This window comes from Bos indicus x Bos taurus, chromosome 21 (assembly GCF_003369695.1).
Source record: "Bos indicus x Bos taurus breed Angus x Brahman F1 hybrid chromosome 21, Bos_hybrid_MaternalHap_v2.0, whole genome shotgun sequence".
NCBI lineage: Eukaryota > Metazoa > Chordata > Mammalia > Artiodactyla > Bovidae > Bos > Bos indicus x Bos taurus.
In genome coordinates this window covers 67,248,736-67,273,788 of record NC_040096.1, presented here as the reverse complement: position 1 = coordinate 67,273,788, position 25,053 = coordinate 67,248,736, and the positions used below count along the sequence as shown (strand labels likewise).

At 43.5% G+C, this 25,053-nt stretch overlaps 1 protein-coding gene across 1 annotated transcript in view; it reads right to left on the bottom strand.

The window, feature by feature from the left end:
* RCOR1 (REST corepressor 1) overlaps positions 1–25,053 on the bottom strand; it is a 117,420-nt gene that overhangs the window by 9,605 nt on the left and 82,762 nt on the right. Inside the window, exons 4-8 of the mRNA XM_027521977.1 lie at positions 13,800–13,852; positions 12,263–12,424; positions 11,534–11,652; positions 9,199–9,277; positions 4,003–4,197 (exon numbers count right to left, since the gene is read on the bottom strand). Of these exons, the coding sequence (XP_027377778.1) occupies positions 4,003–4,197; positions 9,199–9,277; positions 11,534–11,652; positions 12,263–12,424; positions 13,800–13,852 (608 nt within the window). The remainder of the gene's footprint in view (positions 1–4,002; positions 4,198–9,198; positions 9,278–11,533; positions 11,653–12,262; positions 12,425–13,799; positions 13,853–25,053) is intronic.

The following is a 25,053-nucleotide window of genomic DNA, read 5'->3' as shown; positions in this document are numbered from 1 at the left end:
GAATACAGGAAAGATTTTTTGATGCTATGGGACCAGCAGGCAAGTAAATAAGACCAGCACTCCTAAGGACCAGAACCGACCCTGTCTGCCTTTAGAAGGGCCTCATAGTCTACCCGTCATACAGCCCACTCCACATCTTTTGATAACAGTGTCACGTCAGAACACAAAAACATCTGAAAAGAAAAATACTGGAAACATGCACAAAATTTACTCTACAGTAAAAACCATAAACTAGGACCATACTTTACTGAAATTTGCTTTAGTTTATTTTGAAAAGGTATACAAATCAGAAGAAAATACCCAAAACTTATTCAGAGTAAGTAATTCCAAGCTCTCATACCAGCATTAGTTAATAGAACACTCTTTGATAATATAGAGCAAAATCTTAGATTCTTCTCAGACCTTGCAGTTACCAACAAACCACAAAATATTGCAAGGCACTCAGATTACGTTCCCTGAATTCTGCAAATGAAGCCTAGAAACTTCCTATATACAATGAGCAAATTCTCAAGTCAGGGGTCTAAAATACCCCATGTTTCCCCCTCTCCTCAGGCACTCCAGTTACTCTATTCATTCTAGCTGGCTGTTCATATGACACAAAGCTAAGAGAGTGTGTGAGGTCTATCTATCTATCTATACTGCACTGGGATGAAGTGACATGCATCTTCCAAGGAGACCAATCTGTTTAAGTAACACATGCATCTTCTAAAATCAGTGGATAAAAAAGCATAGACATTAAATGAGTGGCTACAAGGTAAAATATCCACAAGTTCTGAACTAAAAGTTAGCTCAATATTCTCATTTACCTACAGGCCTTCTTCTAATCATTTGTGTTTACTAATAAGTGCAAGAATAGGGGTTAGTTGACAGAATTATGCCAACTGGAAAGGAAGCCAGAGTGGCAACAAGCTGGATAAGACACAGGATAAGAAAGTAACCAGCATGGAAAAAAGAACCAAACAAAGCAGTCCATTTGGCTTGGGGTCTTACCGAGGGCTCCTGGCTGAACACAACTTTCTTTTTCCTGCTTTACTGAGTATTTAGTGATTCTTCTCTAACGTCAGACCTTTTCATTCCCTCCACCCAGCAAGTCCTGATGCAACAGGCAGTGACTGTTGGCAAACCTGCCCCCAGTCCCCGTCTCACTTGTATCTTTGACAGCAACTGAGGATCTCCCTGGAGCTAGGAGGAGCTGGGCTGCAGAGCCCTGGTGCACAGAACGTCTAGGAGGTTCTGGGGAGGCAAGAGCTTTTCCTGCTTAAAGGGACAGGTCCGCTCGCCCCCCTCTTCTTACTGCCCTGAACAGAGACACAAAGGTGATGAAATGGCTTCAGCAGTGTCCAGCGTGAGGCCACAAGCAAGATGAAAACCCTAAAAGCTAAGGATGTAGGAAACCCTGAAAGAATCTGGGGCCTCCGAGAGCAGCACTGAGCAGAGGAACTAACCAGCAACCACTGATGTTGGAATTTCTTGCTGTTTTATAAAAATAAAAAAAAACAAACAAACAGCTCACTGTTTGAGCCATTGTTAGTCATGTTTTCTGTTACCATCGGATGAATGTGTCCCACACATACGACCAGACGTGGGGGCCTACCATGTGACTGACCACCATGGCCGTCTGGGAGTGCAGCGGGCAGGAGAGCTAAAGGGTGCAGAAGGCAAACAACTGGCCTCATCTCCCAGGAACTGAAGACTCTGAGAATTCGCTCTTTAGTAATGTCAACTCTGGGCAGCTACCTTTAAATAAAACATTCTTGCTCTTGATCCTGGCTCTGAAAACTGAAGGCTCTCTATCTACCAGTAACGGCTCTGTGTGAAAGGGTCTCATCCCCTTTCCATGTTGATACTGCACAGCAAGCATCAGAAACTCACCTGGCCACGGGACTTAAGCCCCGGGAGAGGGAGATGAAATGCAGAGGGGAGCCCCGGCCCTAACCAGAGAGCCCTCCCCACACACATGCAGCCTACAAGTCCTCATGCATCCTGTACCATCAGGCAGACAAGGAGCAATCTCCTTGTTTGAGAAGAGGCCCAGAGAGATTAACTGATTCTCCTAAGATTAGAATACAGCTCTGCCAGCAGCTGGGACAGATAGCCAAGCCCGTGAGTGTGTGGGGCTGGCTCGGTCCTGGGTTGTGCGCTTCCTGCACCAGAGGAAGCAGGCCACCCTGCTCTTCTCATCTCGTCCAAGCAGCGAGAACTGCCAGTCCACAGTTCACCTTGAAGTCAGGGTGGGGGTCGGGGGAGATGACTAAGGCAAGGACAACACTGGGCCACTCGGCTGACTTCTCAGCTTGACTTCTGTGCAAAATCAGACCAAAAGGATGAGTCATTTCCCACACGAGGCACAAATAATCAGGAAAGGATTCATTTTAGAAGCACTATTCTTTACAAGAGCACCAAAAAAGTACCAAACATGTAGGAGTAACTCCAATAAAAGAAACAGAAGACTTGTTCCCATCAAGAACTACAAAATTTTGGAAGAAACAAGATCACAGAAGTGCAGGGACAAATCATGTTCGTGGGTGAGAAGATGTTAACTCTCTACCTTGATCTACAGATTCAACAGCATCCCAATCAAACTCTAGTAAAATTACTTTTCTGGAAATTGAGAAGGTGATTCTAAGTTTTATATGGAAACACAAGGGCAGGGATCCATGACAACGTTGGAAGACTCCCCTACCACAAAGCGCCATTTATAATCTGTGTATCGTCAGGACCATGCGGTGCTGCTGAAGAAAGGAGAAACCCAACTCCAGACCCGACCCATACACATGATGGACACTAGATTTAAAACAAAGGTCCCACAGCCTTCTAACAGGAAGAGGGCAGTTTTTAATGACTACTGCTTGGTAAACTAGATACTCATGTGGAAAAAAAAAACAACCCCAAACGTAACAACAAAGAAAAACATTCCAGGTAAACTGAAGATCAAAACGCAAAAGGCAAAACCAAGCTTGTAACACAGTGCCTCATGACCTCAGGAAGGGTTCCTAACAGAACTCAAGAGTACCCACCACACAAGACAAGAACAAGAAACTGGACCACCTCAAGACTAAGAGCATCAGTTCATCAAAGATACCACTAGGAGGGGCTGGGGGCAGTTCAGTGGCTAATACTCCGTACTCCCAGTGCAGGGGGTCCAGGTTCGACCCCTGGTCAGGGAACTAGATCCCACAGCCGCACTAAGGATTCGCATGCCACAACCAAGACCTGGTGCAGCCAAATAAATACTAAGGAAAAAAAAAGATGCCACTGAGTGCATAACAAGGCAGGCCTCCAATGGGAACGTGAGACAACCCCCTGCCAGCCCCGTAATTCCACAACGTGGGCACAGTAGAGTGGTGGGGGGAGGCGCTGCTGGTGTCCAGTGGGTGGAAGCCAAAGCTGCTGCTAAATGTCCTGCAAGACACAGGACAACTTCCCACAAAGAGAGTTATCTGGCCCAAAAAGTCAGCTATGCTACGATTAGGAAATCCTGCCAGGGTGCAACCAACACTCACATAAAGTGACACGACCAGCCTGGGAGACAGTTCTCTAGCGCTGGATGTGTGCACACTCAACAACCTGGCAACTGCACCCTGAGGGGTGTCTCCAACAAGCACACACACACAGCACACCAAGAGGCACATCAATCTCGTTCCTATCAGTGCCCAGTAACAGTCAACAAGGGGAGACAAGCCAAACCCAAAGGAGAAGAGGAGCAGGGACAAAGGGGAGGTCAATGGGGTGCCGGAGACCATGTTCCAGGTCTTGACCAGATAGAGGCTACATGGGTGTGTTCATGTTATGAAAATCACTGAGATCTGTATCTAGATTGATACAGATATGTAAAATTTCAATTTCATGGTTAAGTTAGGAGAAAAAAAAATCAATGGGCCTAAGATCCTCTGTCCAATTCCTTAGAAACAGAACACCCCTCTGAGACTTGTGAAGTGAGTGAGCAGCGAGAGCATGGCTGCAGTGCAGGGCCACTCTTCGCCAGGATGGGGTGCACGGCACCTGTCGTTTGATGGACACCAGCTCCAGGTCCAGTTGTCTCAGCACCGTGGTAGCAGCAGTGGCATTGGCAGAAACAGCCTCCACGTCTTCTTGAGAAAGAAACATTCCTTTTGGAGGTTTCCTTTTTGCTCTATTTTTAGCTTGAGTACTATGTTTTTCCTTTTTGATCTGAGGAATCGTCTCAGTAGGGGGCACCTGCATGGTACACATATTTGATAAATGAGAAAGTGAAAAAATTAAAATGTCAAATGAATAGCAATAAGCATATTTTAACATGGCTCCAAACAATCTAAGACATATACCATACCATACCACAATAACCATGCACAAATTCTAAAACACAGTTAACAGACAAAGAACATCAGCTAAAGAAACAACTCAAAGTGGACTCCACCTCCTTCCTTTCCAGACACATCTTTATTCTATAAACCTCTGACAAGAAGCATGCCTAGCTTCCGGGAGGAACACAGGAAAAAAAAATAACCTGTGCTCCCTTCTGGTGAGCTGTATATATATGAATAAGGAATGAGTTCATCCTAAGAGTCCCCAGCAATGTGGACAGACATATGGCCACGGAAAGAAAAAAAATGAGTCAGCACTTGTATAAGGATCCATTTAAACTCCTTAAATCTTGATAGAAGGCTATAAAAATAAAAACTTGAATATGAAACTTGTTTATATACCCCTTTTTTGGGATGACACACTTTTCATGGCATGTAACCTGCTTCAAAAACTATAAGCTGTCATTTAGAAATGTGTGACTGCTGCTTATTTTTTAAAATGCTCTTTCTAAAACCAAAACCTTTGGAAATGAAATGCACTCACATCTTGGCAAGGAAAGGATAACATCTATTGGTAATCATTTTAACAAGAAGTTTAGGTTAACTGACATCTTGTTAGTCTGTTAACACTGGCTGGTAAAGCTGAAAATACATTCAAGCTTGTTGCTTCACATTTTAAGACAGATAAAAAGACCATGCAGACTATGATGGTAGCAATAAGCTCTCAAACAAGTGGTAATAAACAACACATAAAAATCTGAGTCAGCAATAACCTGTGCTCTGTAACAGCACGGTCAGTGTAGATCACCGACTGACCAGGTCTGTGTTCAGACATTTCAGCACGTTAAGAAGCTAAGAAACTAAAGAAGAAACTAACCATTTTTCTTTTCAGATCAGAAACTGTGCTATATAAATAAGAATTATAGAAATTAATATAAAACCAAGCCTCTTCTCTTTCATTTAAAATGTTCCACTGAAGAACCTAATAAATAACAATGCATCAAAAACAAAGCTTACTAAAAACTTCAAGTTCTATTTGATTTCACAAACAATGTAATTTAACTAATCCTTAAAATGATCTGGGCACTCATATAGATCACTGGTGAGAGTGCCATCCAGAGAGTATGACCAGTTTCCTATTTGATAATAATATATTATGCCAAAAGAAGCCTTAAGAATATATCTAGAACATTTTGACTCAATAATTCAACTTCCAGAAATTAATTCTAACAGAAAAAATTAAGTGCACAAATATGTGGTTATGTTATCAGATTTCAGCATTAATTATAGGGAAAAGATTGTTAAAAATTTGTATAAATTAACTCAATTATAAAAGATTTGTGACAGAATAACAAACATACTGCTATGCATACAAATATATTCAACATAAAAATACATCAAGATTTAGCAGTAGCATTCCTCAAGAAACTAGAAACAGTGTTGCCACGTGGTCCAGTGACCCCACTCCTGGGCATATATAAGGACAAATCTGTAATCCGGAAGATACGTGCACCCCTCTCTTCACAGCAGCACTATGCACAACAGACAAGCCATGGAGACAACCCAAGCGTCCACTGACAAGATGAAGGGATAGAACAAGATGTGGTACACATACACCGGAATCACTGCCTTATCATGGTGAACGGCTTGTTTAACTCAAGGAAGCTACACACCATGCTGTGCAGGGCACCCAAGACGGATGGGTCACAGCAGAGTTCTGACAAAACGTCATCCACTGGAAGAGGGGATGGCACACCACCCCGAACCTCCCGCCAGTATACTCGCCCTGAGAACCTCACGGAGCGCATAAAAAGGCAAACAGACATGACACCGCACGATGAGACCCCCCAGGTCGGAAGCGTCCAGTGTGCTACTGGGGAAGAGCGGGAGACGACTCCTCAGCCGGAAGAAGGAAACAATGCTATCTGCCACAACATGAGCGCAACGAGAGGATCATACTAAGTGAAGCAACACAGAGAGAGGCAAGTATCACACGATTTCATTTATATGTGAAATCTAAAATAGAACACAAATGACCTTATCTATGAAACAAACAGAATCACATACAGAACAGACTTGTGGTTGCTGGGGGGAGAGGTGGTTGGATTGGGAGTTTGGGACTAGCAGAGACAAGCTTTATATATTTAATGCAAAAACATGGTCCAAAAACATAGCACAGGGAACTATATAATATGGCAACCCACTTCAGTATTCTTGCTTGGAGAATCCATGGACAGAGAAGCCTGGCGGGCTACAGTCCATGGGGTGGCAAGGAGTCAGACATGACTGAAGTGACTGAGCAGGCACACACACATATTTTACAAAGAAGGTCATCTCAAAGAGTCACCAAAATGTTAACAGTGATAATGGGTAGGTGCTTCGTCACTTCAGTCGTGTCTGACTCTTTGCATCCCCATGGACTGTGTCCCACATCCCACATCTCCTGTGTCCATGGGATTCTCTAGGAAAGATACTGGAGTGGGTTGCCATTTCCCCTCCAGGGAATCTCCCTGACCCAGGGATTAAACCCACGCCTCCTGCACTGGTAGGTTTCCCTGGTGACTCAGCTGGTAGAGAATCTGCCTGTGGTGGAGGAGACCCTGAGTCAGATTCCCGGATCGGGAAGATCCGCTGGAGAAGGGATAGGCTGCCCACTCCAGTGTTCTTGGGCGTCCCTTGTGGCTCAGCTGGTAAAGAATCTGCCTACAATGCTGGAGACCTGGGTTTGATCCCTGGGTTGGGAAGATCCCCTGGAGAAGGGAAAGGCTACCCACTCCAGTATTCTGGCCTGGAGAATTCCATGGACTGTATAGTCCATGGGGTTGCCTGAGCAACTTTCACTTTCACTCCTGCATTGGCAGGCGGCTTCTTTACCAAAGACCTGATAAAGGGTGATGATGTTATAAATCATTTTCATTTTTTCCCTTTTGTTTAGCTGTTATTTCCTACATATCTATAAAAAAACATTTATTATTGGTATATTTTTAGTTTAGGTATGTCTAGACTCTTTTCTTTTTTTCATACTTCAGTACCTTCTGAGACAGAAACTTTTAGATTTTAATGAAACAACAGACACTTATTTGAACACATGTACAAGTAATACCAATGCTGGGATTCCACACTCCAGCCTGAATGGGACTCCAGCGGACGGACACCAGAGGGCTTGGGACCTCTGCCCAAGCGGTGGGGGCCGCATCAGGGACCGCCTGCAGGGAGGTCTGCATTGTGGGGGTTTCCACTGGGCCACAGTGACAAGGCCTGGTGTCCTCAGAGGGTCCTCAGGGATCCTACACGTGCTTTATTCAGTTATGAATCAGCAAAAGAATCCAAGTTTATCACCCTCATTTCAAAGGCTAAGATCACCCAGATACCCTCTTGTTCTCAGTGAACAGTTTATAATAAATAAATGCTATAAATATACCCCCCAAAGTCATATATGATTGTAGGGGTTTGTGGGTCTCTTGAATCCAGAGACTGAACACCTCTGGCATCATGGTTTTTAAAACGTGAGAGAGATTAAAGTTTCTCCATGACCTAGAGGGCACAGGCCCCGGGCGCCCACAGGAGGAAGGAGCCCACGGCCGAGAGGAGGGCAAGAGGCCCCTTTCTAACCTGCTGAGCGAGTGCCCAGCAAAGAGGGCAGTGAGGACTGCTACCCTACAGAAAACCTCTCATTAATGCCATCTTCCCCTTTAAGGCTTCCTTTCTTATATTTCTTGGCAAACAAAACTCTTAAGTTCTATAAAGCAAGGTTCAGTTCAGTTCAGTTCAGTCGCTAGGTCGTGTCCGACTCTTTGCGACCCCATGAATTGCAACATGCCAGGCCTCCCTGTCCATCACCTACTCCTGGAGTTCACCCAAACTATGTCCATCGAGTCAGTGATGCCATCCAGCCATCTCATCCTCTGTCGTCCCCTTCTCCTCCTGCCCCCAATCCCTCCCAGCATCAGACTCTTTTCCAATGAGTCAACTCTTCGCATGAGGTGGCCAAAGTACTGGAGTTTCAGCTTTAGCATCATTCCTTCCAAAGAACACCCAGAACTGATCTCCTTCAGAATGGACTGGTTGGATCTCCTTGCAGTCCAAGGGACTCTCAAGAGTCTTCTCCAACACCACAGTTCAAAAGCATCAATTCTTCGGAGCTCAGCTTTCTTCACAGTCCAACTTTCACATCCATTCATGATCACTGGAAAAACCATAGCCTTGACTAGACGGACCTTTGTTGGCAAAGTAATGTCTCTGCTTTTTAATATGCTATCTAGGTTGGTCATAACTTTCCTTCCAAGGAGTAAGTATCTTTTAATTTCATGGCTGAAATCACCATCTGCAGTGATTTCGGAGCCCCAAAAATAAAGTCTGATACCGTTTCCCCATCTATTTCCCATGAAGTGATGGGACCAGATGCCATGATCTTCGTTTTCTGAATGTTGAGCTTTAAGCCAACTTTTTCACTCTCCTCTTTCACTTTCATCAAGAGGCTTTTGAGTTCCTCTTCACTTTCTGCCATAAGGGTGGTGTCATCTGCATATCTGAGGTTATTGGTAATATTGTTTCAAAACTCATACATACCACGATGTCTCCTGAAAGTGAAAGTGAAGTCGCTCACTCGTGTCCAACTCTTTGTGACCCCATGGACTGCAGCCTGCCAGGCTCCTCTGTCCATGGGACTTCCCAGGCAAGAATACTGGAGTGGGCTGCCATTTCCTTCTCCGCGGCATCTTCCCAACCCAGGGATCGAACCCGGGTCTCCCGCATTGTAGGCAGACACTTTTACCGTCTGAGTCACCAGGGAAGCCACCAGGGAAGTCTCCCATGTGGCACTTAATATATTAAGTAGACTAAGGAAAAAGAACGCTTTACTTTGAAACTAGTAAATGAAATGTATTTGCCTTAATAATACTAGGGGAAAAAATACCTCCTTTTTGCTTTCCTTGTTTTGATCAATCTCCATGTCAATGGGGTTATTTCCATTTGTTTCTTCCAGTTCATCCTCACTGGAAGACAAAAACAAGTTACTCAAAGATTATTTTGTGCTAATTCTATTTAATATACAAATATAAGCAAGAAATTGATTTAATATAAAATTAGTATATGTTTTCAGAATGTTGAGAAAAATGTTTTTACAATTCAAATAAAATACCAACGCCATAGTTCTTTTAGTCTAAATGATTTAAAAAGCTATTGAAATAGGTTTCTACCTCCCAAACCAAGCCTAGAACATTGTCACTTTATATTTGTAAAGTGTTTTCTCTCAACTAAAAATATCAAATTTAAGACTTTAATTCTCCTTAATTATCTAGTAGAGGACCAGGACATGATCATTAGATATAACTGAGAAATTATTCAAGAATACAGGTTCATGATACTGAGAATAAATTCACCCACAAGTAAAAACTCATTTTCATGTCCCATCTGTGTACCCACAGCTACACAATTCTGAGAATTTGAGAAAGTTTCTGGTGGCCTAAAAAACTCAAAGTGAACTTCAAAAAGAACGCTCACACCGATACGGTGCTTCAAATGCTTTTGTTTATATCCTTCCATGAAGTATTAAAAAAACAAAAAAGCTCTGTCCGGGGTAGGAGCTTTACAAAAAATGAGCATGACGGCTCCCAGAGGCCAGACAGCTGCCATGTCTACCCGCAGCTAAAGCCAGCTGAGCAGGGCTGGTGGCACAGCACTCAGGGCTTCAAGTGTCAACACCCCTTGTCTCATGGGCCCACCCCGGTGGGACGCCCACCGGCACCCCGTCCTCTTCTCTCTACCCAGGCCCACACTGTAAGCAGTTCTGGCTGAGGAAGGCGCTGAGAGGAGAAAGGGCTGGGGGCGGAGGGGATTCTCCCCAGCCCTGCCATTCCCTTCACGGGCAGGTCCCGCCAGAAAGTCAGCTGTCTCCTGGGGTCTTCCAGGGGCCCGTGTCCCTCCTCTGTCTGCGTCCTGATGGTGGTACAGGTGCACAGGGCAGACAGGAGCACCCGTAGGCAGACGGAAAGTGAGAACTCGGGCATGTTCGCCAAACCATTATGGTTCCATCCTCAAGGATGACAAATCCCAATCTTTCTTTTTTAGATTTAATTCTGATTCCAACTTAGTAAACTGCACCTGTTTGTAGTAATAGATTTACTTCACAAACAGTGAATTAAACCTAAGGTATAATAAAAACAAAAAATGTTAATCAAAAGTTGCTAACACTAAAAACAAATTCAATAGTTTGCTGCTTTTCTTTGGTTACAGAGAGTACTGACCCATAAATAGACCCACTGGTTACACGTGATACAGACCAAAAAATATGCAGACTGTCAAGGTCAACAATTTCACAGAATCTTACAGCTGGAAAGAGCTCTGCACATGTTCTTCACATTGCTCTCATTTTATACTTGTGCCCAGACCTTAGAATTCTCCAGAAGTGACACCTGATTATCGACTTGTCCCCACACATCATTCCTTTCATTTGAAATCATAAAACACTCTTCTGAGACAGGGCCATGAAGATCATAGAGTTTACTTTATTCCTTCATTTTATTTTTGCATTGTTAATTTATAAAAGTAATATAGAAACATAATTTTTAAAAGCCACCTATATTCCCACTAACACAAAACCCATTCTGTGTCTTGCCTTCAGACCTGAGGAGACAGAGGCCTGGGGATGAGTGCATGGACCCCACCAGCAGGCCTCTCACTGAGACCAGAACCCACTTCTGTGGGTAAGCACAGGCCGCTTCCATGCCTCTGTGTACAAAAGGCTGCGGGTGTGGTGTCTCAGGTGTGTCCTGCACACTGAGCTGTCCCTAAGACTAAGCTCCTTATAAAGAAGTCATAAAAGGATCCCCTACCAGCGCTCTCGCTCACATACACAGAACAGATGGTCGAGAAAGGGAGGAAGGAAATCTCAACTGCAGATTTTTAACAAATCAGACATAAAAACATGTCAGCTGAATCCTGCAGAAGTACATGAGTAAATTTCAACCCGGGAAGTAAGAGATTCCTTTTTGCTAAAAGATACACCCCCCTAAGGGGAAGAGAGGAACGTGTGGGGAAGTTCACTCACTGTGACTGCAGAGTGCTGAGGAAAGATGCCTTCAGAACGTTAACACCCTGAACGCAGCTCATCTGTGTAAATTTTGGGTCCACTCTGAAGGCCCTGGGGAAACTGGTTCCCCTCCCTTTCCTCTGTGTGTCCACCTGCTCCTAGAGATGCCAGGGCCGTCAGAGCTCCCCGGACGGCTGGGACACCACCCGTGCCTACTGACCTCTCCTCCCGCTCACGCTTCTGTCTCCGAGCGTGGCGGTCCATCACGCTGGTTTTAGTCCTCGTCTTCTTCCAGGAGTAGTAGAACTTCACCAGACTTGCTATAGATTTATCAGGAAGCTAGACAGAAGAGATGAGCTGGTTCAGGTTTAATCTTTAAAAATCAAATGTATGTATATATATTTTGTAAGGATCACGCTCACATATTCAGAAATGTCGTAAGTCACAGTCATTTTTCTCTGAATTCATAGAACCCTCATCGATACAGTTTCAAACGACTGAAGTTTTGACTCCAAGTGAAACTTGGCCCATGAAAGACTGCAGAGTCAGTTTAAGATGAATCAGGGTTTTCACACAGCTGAAGCTTCTAACAATTTCTAGGTTGTTTTTTAAGGAATTCATTTTAACACTAATGTGACCGTCAATTAGTGTTCATGGTAGGAGTCCACCAAATACCATTCTAAAACGTGAGGGATCGGCAGAACTCCTCGAGGAGACAGTGCCTCCGATGCTGCGCCTCACCCATTCCCCGTCAAGAGACCCTTTCTCTCAGGACACTCTGGGCAGTCCTGACCCAAGAGCTGGGCCGAGGGGCTATCAAGCGGGGAGGTGCGAGGAAATGTTGCCCACCCAGCAGCTCCCACTGCACCAAACACAGGACCTTTCACACTGGAGGAGGGCAGCCCTCCTGGGGCGCTGGCGCACACACACAGTGGTCTCACCTACTCACCATTTGTTGGATTCTATGAAAAGTTTTCCCGTGAAAACTAAAGGCTTGCTCAAACAAGACTTTATCTTCCACAGTCCACTCATCTGGGAAGGGGGTAAAGTTGGGCAAATCAGCCAATGATTTTTCAATATTATGCTTATGCCAAAAGAGCATCCCAAGAGCCTAGAAAAATAGTATCAGTGAAATTTTTAGACCAACAATGTGACTAAAACATCGTGGAAATGAGGCTGGCAAAGGGAAGCACATTTTACACCCTGACGAACACACATGGGAACTCACAGACACTGCTGCTGTGCCCCTCTGTGCACTAACCCGTCCAGCTCAGGCCCCACAAGGTAAGTCCCCATCTTCTCATGACTCAAACTGGAATACAGGGGCCTGAGAAACCCAGTAACTTGCTGATGGTCACAGTGGACAATGGCAGAAGCAGCGGGCTCTGGAATCTGCGCTCGTAAAAGGGTCACACTCTAGTGCCAGTGGACATGAAAAGAGAAAGTGACTCAAAAAGCACACCACTGTTTTCCTTTGGCCAAAAAGTTCAAACATAAAGTGTTTCGTTTTTCAGCCCAGAAAGGAAAAAAAATACAAATGAGTAAGGAACAAAGTAGAAACAAGAGAATTCAGGAATACTTTTCTAAGAAAACTCCCCGCAATTCTACTTTACAGTGGAAATAATCATACTTTGGGAGACCAAAATACTCACAAATTTCATACAAGTGCACTTAGCAGTCACCCAATAATAGTTACACTTTCTAAACAAAATGAAAAATTAATGATTTTCTAAGCAGCTTTGTGAGGTTCAAGAGCAGGTTTTGGAGAAAGAGACATACATTTCTTGCTTCAAAAGATTCTGGAACTACCTTCTTGTAACTGCCTTCCCTAACAGTTCTACCAGATAAAACAACCAAAAGTGAGGCCATGGCAGAAAGAAAGGGTCCATGTCTATGTAACCAAAATTAGTGGTATCCTTGGGCATTAGGGTAAATGAAAAAAGATTATTTACAGGCTGTAAAATCTAGATCAATACAAAGAAAGTATTAATCTGACTTAAGGTGATAATCTGAAAAAAACTGTAACTAAAAATAAGGTTGAAATAAGATATCATGCTTCTGGAGAAAAATTAATCTTGTGGATTTCTCATTAATTGGCTCCAAACAATTCTTAACAACTGAGTAAAATTTTACAACCTGAAAAATGATTCAAAACAATTAAAACAGGTCTGAGTAGACTTGAGTGTGACAACATGAGTCAAGAAACCACAAGATCAAGAAACAAATCATATATTCAAGTAAGAAAGCACTGTGCCCAAGTAGACCTGAGCAGGGAGGACCGGCGGAGCCCACAGACGCCCCTCCAGGCCAAGGGTCTCTACTGCTCATCTCAGGCAGTAACAAGTAGATCAGAGCCCCTGTAGCACTGCCAGTAACCACCAGACATGGCTAATGAGGAAACCATGCTGCCTAACACACAGAACACGAGACACCTAACAACTGAGCTATAAAACCCATTTTTAACAACAACAAAATCCCACCATTACCTGCTCCATGTTGTACCCATGCTTCTCTTTGGCAATGGCGATGTATTCATCCACTGAAAAACAAGACAGGAGGCCGTGAACAGGAGCAGGAGGGCACGGTCTACGGGCACCAGAACTGCTGTTGACTACATATATACTCAGGCCTGCCATGCACGAGGATGAAGACAAAGGCAAGACGGGAGCGGAGCAGAGTCGTACAGTGTCACCTCGTGATGGATCTCACATATACAGATCTCACAGAGAAGTGGCTGAACAAACAAATACTCACAGTGCTTATTTCTGGATGGTGAGGTTATGATTCTGGTTTTTTCTTTTTTTAAAACAAGGTTCTACTTAAATTTTCTATGATAAGCAAATATTACTTTGGTACTTGAAAACATAATTATTTATAAATAAAAAGAAATATGAAATGGGGGTTTATTCTCAGATGGAAGAGCAAGCAACCTACTTTCATGTTAAAGAAAATCTAGGAGATAAACCCCAGGAACTACACGTCCCAGGTTGCCCCCAGAACAGGAAGAGACCGCTAACAAACAGCACCTCCTTCTGCTCCTGTGTGACTCTCCTTACCAACTACAAAAGCAAGGCGAACTCAGAAAGGAAAACGCAGGGAGCACAGAATTGCAGGAAACAAACACAAGGCCCTTCCCTCAGATCTCACTTTCCAGGGGCAACGACCAGACCTGAGCTGAGGGACAGGCTGAGGGCGACAGAGCCAGCAGAAGACGCCTGAGAGAGTCACAGCGCCTGGTCTCAGCACGAGATCCAGCTCCACGGTACCATCCTCCCTAGCTGCGGTCAAGCTGACCACCAAGTGGGAAACAGAAATCAACTCTGAGAGTGAATGCAAATTCTTTAGCATATGTTCTAATACCAGGGGGGATTTTTTTCCACTGACAAAGACCCAATTTAATTCAGACAGTAACTACATATAGTGCATTTTAATAGTAAGGCACTAATTTTCTGGGTTGTTTTTTTTTTACATCTAATATACTCACAAACTGACTGGCTACTCCACTGAGTAAAATTCCAATTTACCTGAGAGTCAGTAAATGATAAAGGCCCTCGTTTATCCCCAAAGTTGAAACTGGTGATTTTTTAATTGGGGGCTGAAATGTTTCAAAGTACATCCCTTGCTTATTACTTCACAACAGGGTATTATGCCAAATAACAGAAAAATGATGGAAGGTTCTTTTAAAAAAAAAAAAAGCCTTGAAAAGTAAGGTTGCTAAAGCTGGTGGCTGCATGGCTGCCTGAGAGAAGCCTAAATGCTGTCCAAGGCACCCCAGACCCTGGGGGTGGACCTCAGGTCAGAGGACAAAAGCCAGGTAATGAGATGTGCTCAAGTCAAGAACACGTGAGAGGAAGAGAGAAAAAGAAACTAGAGTCAACTGATGGTCAGCCCTGGAGGTCTGCTTTATGGGTTCCTTCTTTTTATAAATATCTGCTGAATGAACAATAAACGCACCTCAAACCTCTGCTATTTAGTCTCTGTGAGCATACAGGTTTCCAGAAGCTCTTACTTACCTTAACAGATATGGAATGTGTGGTGTGTGCACACATTCAGTCACGTGATCCCCAGTCAGTCACATGGTCTTTAGGCAAGTAAACACACAGGCCGGCTGTTATGCAGGAGCCCTTGGGAGCCTGCCCTGCCCACCCTCTTAGGGCAGAACCACAGTCTGCTACATCAGTAACAGTCCACTAAAATGGTCCCCATTGTTTCTGATCAGATTTACCTAAAAACCTTACAAGGGAAACAAAACCATCCTTTAGATGCTTTTTCTATCTTTATCTGTTCTTTTGTTTTTATATAAGAAATTAACTGGTGGTAGGACCAGTAAAACAGACTAAAACAGTGGATCCCAGCTGCTGCTGCTAAATGTGGATGTAATATGTGCCATGTTGTACACAGATTGCCGGGAGAAATACCAACAACCTCAGATATGCAGATGACACCACTCTAATGGCAGAAAGTGAAGAGAAACTAAAGAGCCTCTTGATAAAGGTGAAAGAGGAGAATGAAAAAGCTGGCTTGAAACTCAACATGCAAAAAACTAAGATCTATCCGGTTCTATCATTTCATGGCAAATAGAAGGGGGAAAAATGGAAATAGTAACAAATTTTCTTTTCTTAGGCTCAAAAATCACTGTGGATGATGACTATAGCCATGAAATTAAAAGACACTTGCTCCTTGGAAGGAAAGCTATGATAAACCCAGACAGCATATTAAAAAGCAGAGATATCACTTTGCCACCAAAGGTGTGCATAGTCAAAGCTATGGTTTTTCTAGTAGTCATGTATGGATGTGAGAGTTGGACCATAAAGAAGGCTGAGCACAGAAGAATTGATGCTTTTAAACTGTGGTGCTGGAGAAGATTCTTGACAGTCCCTTGGACTTCAAGAAGATCAAACCAGTCAATCCTAAAGGAAATTAACCCTGAATACTCATTGGAAGGACTGATGCTGAAGCTCCAATACTTTGGCCACCTGATGTGAAAAGCCAACTCACTGAAAAAGATCCTGATGCTGGGAAAGATTGAAGGCAAAAGGAGAAGCAGGTGACAGAGGATGAGATGGTTGATGGCATCACCGAGTCAATGGACATGAGTTTGAGCAAATTCCGGGAGACAGAGGACAGAGAAGCCTGGCATGCTGCAGTTCATCGGGCCGCAAAGAGTCAGATGTGACTTAGCGACTGAGCAACAACAGCAAACAGCATAAGGTGGCTTTTTAAGTCACATCTTCTAGGTGCTCTTAGAGACCACCCTCAGGACTCAAACCTGAAGCAAAGGGAGAAAGAACTGTATCACAGCTACTGAGGTGACATCACCTGGCCTTGAAGGTCCGATGAAATAAGTGAACATACGGGGGCCTTGCAGCTTAGAAAAGGACTACCGTCTGACACCTGCCAGTGAAAACCCAGTTCTTTATTCTTTCATAGTCCCCCTGCCCAGTGTTCAATAAAAGCTAGACAAACGTTTGCTGAATGGATGCTAGCGGACTGTGATATGTACAATGTTAACATCTTAGGTTCTTTTTCTAGCAAGGTGAAAGGCAGCACATATCATCAAAAAGGCTACAGATAACAAATGCTGGAGAGAGTGTGGAGAAAAGTGCACCCGCCCACACTGCTGGTGGGAATGTAAACTGGTGTGGCAGCCAGGGAGAACAGTGCGGAGGTTCTGTTACCACAGAACACACGATCCCACTCCTGCACACGTATCTGGAAAAGATAGAGGCACTCCAATGTTCACAGGAGCAGTTTTTACAAAAGCCAAGACACGGGAACAACCCAAGTGCTCACTAACAGATGGCTTAAGGAGATGCAGTGTATTTATACAATGGACTACTACTCAGGCATAAAAAAGAATGAAATATTGCCATCTGCAGCAACATGGATGAACCTAGAGATTATTATACTAAATGAGGTCAGGCAGAAAAAGACCAATATTATATATCATGTGTATGTGGAATCTAAAAAAATAATACAAATCTATCTATACATAAAACAAACAGACTCACAGACATAGAAAACAAACTTATGGTTACTGAAGGAGAGAGGGAAGGGGTAGATAAATTAGGGGCATGGGATTAACAAATACAAACCACTATACACATTAAGACAAGTAACAAGGATTTACTGTATAGCACAGAGGATTATATTTAGTATCTTGTAATAAGTTATAAAGGAAAATAATCTGGAAAAATATATATATATAAATCTGAATCACTTTGGTCTTCACCTGAAATTAACACAATACTGTAAATTAACTATACCTTAACTAAAACAAAGAAAGGGAAGTAAAGAGAGGCAGCACAGGTTAGGTATGGGGTAAGAAAGACTCAGGTCAAATCCTGGCTCTGTCTGTTGATAAAATGAGTTCGTATCCAGTGGTGCCTGACAAGCACCGTATTTAAGACTGTGCTACCCCCAGCAACTTGCTCACACCAGCAGAGCTAGGTTATCACGTGACTGAAAACTACACCACGGAGGGAAGGCCTCCGGTCCCCGGCTACTCAAAGAGCGTTCTGGACAAGCGTGAATTCAGTACAGCCACAGGCACAGACAGTGCTGTGACAGGCCTGTCTCCCCTGCCTGCCCTCTCTGAGCCGTCCCCAGCCCCTGTTCCCTCTCAGCAGCAGTGGACAGGGACCCTCACCTCAGCTTCTGTGCTCCCAAGGCCCTCCCCAACACCTGCCTGGCTGCTTTACACAGCCTGCCAGGAGCTCTTGGCAGGTCATGAAGAAAATGGAACATTTTGAAAACCTCCCGCATGGCTTTTTTAAGCAAAAATGAGCTTTCAATCTCAGAAAACAAAATTGACTCCCACCTGCTCCTATGAAAAACAAAGGATGCCTGGATACTTGAGGTGGGGGACAAAGATGAAACAAGGGAAACGAGAGAAGTGCCAGCTGCCTGAGACAAAGAACGCGGCAGGAGTTGGGGGGGCATTCCCAGCACTTTCTATTACCTGGCAACAATAATCTTGATTTTGTCTCTAGAAGATTAAAGGTTAACCAGAGTTCATCCTAATCTGGGGCAAACAGCCATTGCAGGCAGAGAGGCTGACTGAGTGTGATCAGGTTGACAAGCAAAGTCCCCGGGGCTTAGGGAAAGGCCCAGGCTCCGCCCCCAGCAGCCTTCCCCAGTGCGCTCGGGACAGGACCAGGGTCATCGGGAGCCACAGGCAGACTTGCCTTGTGTAGCTTAGCTGACACTCTAATCTGGCATCAGAAGCAGGAGACTCAGACACAGGGTTAAGTGTATTCTGCTTTAAAAACAATCCTATCATTGCATAATGCCGTGTTTTTAAAAACTTGAAAGCTCCTACAGAAACAGCCAGGAAGAATGGTCCAATCTTAGATCATGATGGATGCATCCTTTAAAGAACTACACAAACCATGCCTTTTTTGACAACAACTTACCATTATGCATAGCACAACTGAATGAGTTGTTGGAGGGGTAACATCATTTAAAGGTAGAATGTGTGTAAGATTCATCAAGAAAATGTACAAAATTTAACAGAGCTTAGTCAAACACTTACTGAACTACCCTCACTACGTACAGAACACTGTATTAAACAGCAGGCCAAATACAAAAGAAAAACGATTCCCTGCAGTACCGTGAACCAACACACAGGTGACAGAAGAGAACGTAAATACACATGGCAACAAGCGCAGTCGCAGGACAGCCTGAGAATGCAGTGGCGGTGATGACGGGCATTCAAGAGAAACTTCCTGAAGCCTCAGCAGCTGTTCAGTTCAGTTCAGTAGTTCAGTCGTGTCCGACTCTTTGCGACCCCATGGAGCTGTACTGATTAACAAAAGTCACTAACGTCTGAGAATCTGCTACATGCGGGCCACTGTTCTAAGCTCTTTACTAGGCTTCTCTTTTTAATCCTCTCCAATAGTTCTACTATCACTCCTATCCACAAACGAAGACACTGAGGTGCAGAGAGGTTAGACCACTTGGCCAGAGTCACACAGCTGGTAAAGGCAGACACAGGACTCTTGTATCAATGCACCCCGAGTGTCTGGCCCCAGGACCCATTGAGTTAAACCTCAGTTAGCAATCCTCTCCCCTGAGTAAGGGAGTCAGGAGAGGTTCACTTCAGATAAAGACAGCTCCATGGCGAGAATGCTGAGCAAGGCAGCAACACAGTCCATTCCATTTGAATGGAGTCAAGAAAACAAAACTGTGGTTGATGAAGGACGTGACGGAGACAGAGGCTAACAGACCGAGGACCGCCTTGAGCAAAGCTTCACAAGTTTCTATATTCATCTTCTAACCCAATGATCTAAATGCTCCCAGTATCATTAGTAAGAAACTTAAATTCGACTGCAAAACTGGGAAGAATGCAGAAGAAAACTGCCACAGTAACCTTAGCTCACCCTTCCCTCCCCAGATACTGCAGCAACCTGGAATACCTGTGATCCTGCACAGTCTGTGCAGAGCAAGAGGCTGGCACCTTTGCTGAGGACAAACCCACAGCCTTAGGACAGCTGTAAAGTTTTTACCATCCAATTTACTATAGCTGCAGGTGCTGCAAAGGAGATACGGTACCACTTTCTCTCTCATAACTCAAAAACAGCATGCTAAAGTTTTCTTCAAGAATATGATAACAAACATTGTGGTGTCTCCTTGAGCTATTAAAATAAGAAATGAATCATCACCGTAACTCACTGAGAATCAAAATGAGCTTGAATCAGTTAGGTAAAGCAATTGTGCCACCTGGTGGGCACAGACATCACTACAACATTTCAACAATCCCCGTGGTATCTGGAGGTGGGAGTAGTAGGCTTAAGAAGTTAAGATCAGCCAGGGACTCAGCCAGACTATGATGAAAGCACCAGTCTCTCTTCATCAGGGATACAACATGCTTCCTTTACAACAAAGCTATTTCTTCATGTAGTTTTGTTAAAAGCCCACTTTATAGAAAAAGTTTCCCCATCCTCTGCATCCCAGTAAACACTACAAATCCAGCCCAATCTCACAATCTCATCAAGCGAAATAAGAAACAATGGAATTCAGCCTCGAGCATCTAGTCCTACCTGGTCCACCCTGAATCACGTCCTCCCCCGCCTCAGTGCTGCAGGGCCCTCCTCATCTAAGAGTAGGCGGCCCATCATGCCTTCCAGGACTAACCATTTAACTGTTAGATTTAAACTTGCTTGTGTGTTGCATTAAATTTTTTTCCAATAAAAAGATAAGTGCACTCCTCCCCATTTACTCTAGTACTTATACACTGGTATATTTTCCAGAAAGGCATATGCATATTCTCTGTTGTAGAAACTGATCATCACTGGAATGAAGGACATTTAGTTGTGACTAATCAAAATAACCATCTTTCTCCTTAAACACGCCCCAAGTCTGTGGCAAGGAATGAGACGCACGCAGTGGCAACTAGCCTGCTAGCCGCCTGCACCCCTGTCGCAGCACATGAGCACCTGACGGCCGAGCCCCAGCAGGCGGCTGTGCCCTCAAGCCTGTCCTGTCTGCTCTCGGGAGCTGTTCTGTGCCACAAGCTGAGGAAGGAACCACGCTCACAAGGTCTGCATCTTCCTCAATTAAAGGCAACTTTTCCTGACATTAAAAGAGGGAGAAAAAGACTAACCCTTGTTTCACCTATAATCTCACAGTGAGCTATAGTGCAAACAGCCCTGGACGATGAGTAAGAGTCCTTTTTCTATCAGGAACTTGCAGCTAAGTCCATTTCATCACTTGTAAAATAAGAAGTATTTTTATAAATTCTCTGTACAAAAATATACATATACATAAATACTTAGAGGCACCGACTCAGTCCCTGAACACCACCAGACCTGCGTCCCAGTTCACAGTTCCCAATCCTGACTGATAAGAACTGTCTGATAAGCATCTTTAGAATACTGACTCGGGTTCCACCCTGTTTTGTAATGTATGTGTATAAATATGTATCTGTGTTCATGTTTATGAACATATGTGTGTGTGCATGGTCTAGTAAAGTATGATGTGTGTAGAGAAGAGCACATATGGAAGGATACAGCTGGGTTCATTTTCAGGAAATGAATACACTCAGATCAAGGAAAGAATCCAATGTACTCTTGATGTTATGGGTTTGTTTTTATAATGATCCCAGGTGACTATGATGAATCAATGAATTAGAGAGTAACACTGATGTGTAAAGAACAGTTCCCAAATTTTAATGTGACAGAAACCACCTCAATGAACACAAAATTTTAAGGTTTTGTATTTTAAACAATTACGCCAATATCAGAACCACAAAAAGGAGGAGAAATGTGTTTTTTATGTTACTGTTAATATAAAATGAAGTTTCTAAATTTGTGAGTTGTGAATTTCAACCATGTAAAAGAACTTCCTTTCAAGCCCACCTCCAGCTGAGGGGTTATGAACAGGGGAGAAAGGTGGAACCAAGGAAAGGGAGATCAGGCAGTATGGTCTCTGTGTGTGGTCAAGAAGGGCCCCCAGGGACACTTCAGCCATGCCCAGGAGGAAGTGAGGGGAGAGCACCATGGAGAACTCAGCAAGAGGGATGAGGACAAGGGGAGCGGGCTCTGGTTGCGTCCAGAGGGCAGAGGTGGGCTCAGACCCCAGGGCGCCTAGTGGCAACTGTCAGGTCTTCTGACTTCAACTTACAGTCATCTAGAAAGTTGTGAATAGAGACCCCGACACGTTTACTATATATATTTCTATGAAAGTTTAGGCATTTACTACATACCTGTGAAACTTTCACTTATAATTTTGAAAATGGGTACTGAAGTCATATGACTTAATGCAGAAATAACTTTTTATATGCAGGTCCAAGGAGGGTTCTCATCCCCTAAAAGCTAAAGCTTACTTTAAAATCCCTAATTTGACACGATTTTAAGTTCTATATGTCTACCCTGTTGAAAGCGTTAATTTTTTTCTTTAAAGTTCGGCCAGCAAATTCCAACCTTCCAGTGTGGCTGTCTTTGGAGAGGTGATGATTTCCGGTTTCTCTCACTGCCCGACCTCCAGATTCCCTTATAGGACCGAACCATCATTTGTGCCTTTGCCCCCTAAATATCATGTCACCATTTAATCATGTAATTTGCTACAATAATGTGTATAATAATACCCAAATGCCATTGTTCTCATCTATGCTACTTGGACTTGTCCACATTTCCTCTACATGAAATGCGTCTCTGCACATTTTCTAGGCATACTCCAAAGGTTGCATCTTTCCTTAAGGAAGTTTTACTTAGACACACACAAGAGCAACTATGTAATATAAGTAATACTTTAAATATTTTCGTTTATTAAATCAGACAGCACACCAAGGGAGACCTGTGTCATAAGAGCTCAAACCAGAAATCTAGACCAACATTGGCTACTAACTAGCTGAGGGACCCTAAACATTTGACCTAACTTTTCCAGATCCCAGGTTTTTGCAACTAAAAGGAAGCAGCTGGACTAAAGAAAATACACATAAATGATCTGTTTACATTTCATTGCCCCCCTCTTTGTGCATCAGAATATAAACTTCCTGAATCCCTCCCTCCTGGTACCTACCAGGCACACAAGACGGCTCAATAAAAATGTGAAGGAAATCAATTCTCACTGAAAAAACACAAATTCAATATAACCCTAATTGAGATACTTTTGGAGGAAATGTGCTTTTTAAAAAATAAGAATAAAAATACAAGAAGAAAAGACTAAACTATGGTGCACCCATACTTGTTAGTTTCAGTTCAGTCGATCAGTCATGTCCGACTCTTTGCGACCCCATGAATCACAGCACGCCAGGCCTCCCTGTCCATCGCCAACTCCCAGAGTCCACCCAAACTCATGTCCATCGAGTCGGTGATGCCATTCAGCCATCTCATCCTCTGTTCCCTTCTCCTCCTGCCCCTAATCCCTCCCAGCATCAGACTCTTTTCCAATGAGTCAACCCTTCGCATGAGGTCGCCAAAGTATTGGAGTTTCAGCTTCAGCATCAGTCCTTCCAAAGAAATCCCAGGGCTGATCTCCTTTAGCATGGACTGGCTGGATCTCCTTGCAGTCCAAGGGACTGTCAAGAGTCTTCTCCAACACCACAGTTCAAAAGCATCAATTCTTCGGCACTCAGCTTTCTTCACAGTCCAACTTTCATATCCATACATGACCACTGGAAAAACCATAGCCTTGACTAGACGGACCTTTGTTGGCAAAGTAATGTCTCTGCTTTTTAATATGCTATCTAGGTTGGTCACAACCTTCCTTCCAAGGAGTAAGCATCTTTTAATTTCATGGCTGCAATCACCATCTGCAGTGATTTTGGAGCCCCCAAAAATACAGTCTGACACTGTTTCCCCATCTATTTGCCATGAAGTGATGGGACCAGATGCCATGATCTTCGTTTTCTGAATGTTGAGCTTTAAGCCAACTTTTTCACTCTCCTCTTTCACTTTTACTCTCCTCTTTCACATCAAGAGGCTTTTTAGTTCCTCTTCACTTTCTGCCATAAGGGTAGTGTCATCTGCATATCTGAGGTTATTGATATTTCTCCCGGCAAACTTGACTCCAGCTTGTGCTTCATCCAGCCCAGCGTTTCTCATGATGTACTCTGCATATAAGTTAAATAAGCAGGGTGACAATATACAGCCTTGACGTACTCCTTTCCCTATTTGGAAAGCTGTTGTTGTTCCATGTCCAGTTCTAACTGTTGCTTCCTGACCTGCATATAGGTTTCTCGAGAGGCAGGTCAGGTGGTCTGGTATTCCCATCTCTTTCAGGATTTTCCACAGTTTATTGTGATCCACACAGTCAAAGGATTTGGCATAGAGGCAAAATTAAGATACTCTAAAAATCTTAGATTTGAGATTACTTTATTCTTGCTAAATTTAGCATTACTAAGAGTAGTTGAATTTCCTGTGCTCCACAGAAGGTACTGTATTTAAAAAAAAAGATCCTTTTTGGTCAAAATTAAACATTTCTTTACCATATGAGCTCTCTGCATCTTAAATGTGCAAACATGCGTGTTACCTGTACAAGAGGTGTACATTCAATATGCATCACCTCTAACTGTTACATGATGGAGGAAACCTGTTGACATCGACTGTAAAACACAATCTGGCAAATTCTGATCGAAGCCTGAGAGTACAGCCTTCATTCACAATTCAAGTTTCCTGACCAACATTTACCACTGATGCTTTCTAAGCCCTAATACATTTTAGAACACTGATTCTTATCCAATTTCTTTCAAAGAGCCCTTGAAAAACCCAGTTTTCTCCAGAAAACCATGCATAAACCATAAAAAAAAAAAAAGGCATGTGATTTCCAAGTTCACAAATCCCCATAAATTCTGTCCATGGACAACCCCACACACACTGAATAATTCTCAAAGAGGAGAATTTAGGATTTTTTCTGTCTTTAAAGCTATGACAAAAACAAAAACTTTGAAAACAGCAAAGATTTATGGCAATGTATCAAATATAAAGTTATTCTTGCCTGATCATCTGAGCAGAGGGGACAGAAAAAGTGAAAAGGCAAACTTGGGAAATACAATTAATCTCACTCTAGGATCCCCACCCCTTAAAAGAAACCCCAAAGTAGCTCAGAATATTCATGCTCCCAAAATGTAAACACAAAAGAGCCAAGCTCTGCCTCTGGCCAGGCCGAACCGTACATCATGAAATCTGTTTTCAGTAAATGCATGTGCCCTCTGCAATCCTTCCACGAAGTAATCTTCTGTTCAACTTTTCATCTTTATAGATCTATAAATTCCCAGCTGAAGGAGTTATACACTGTATT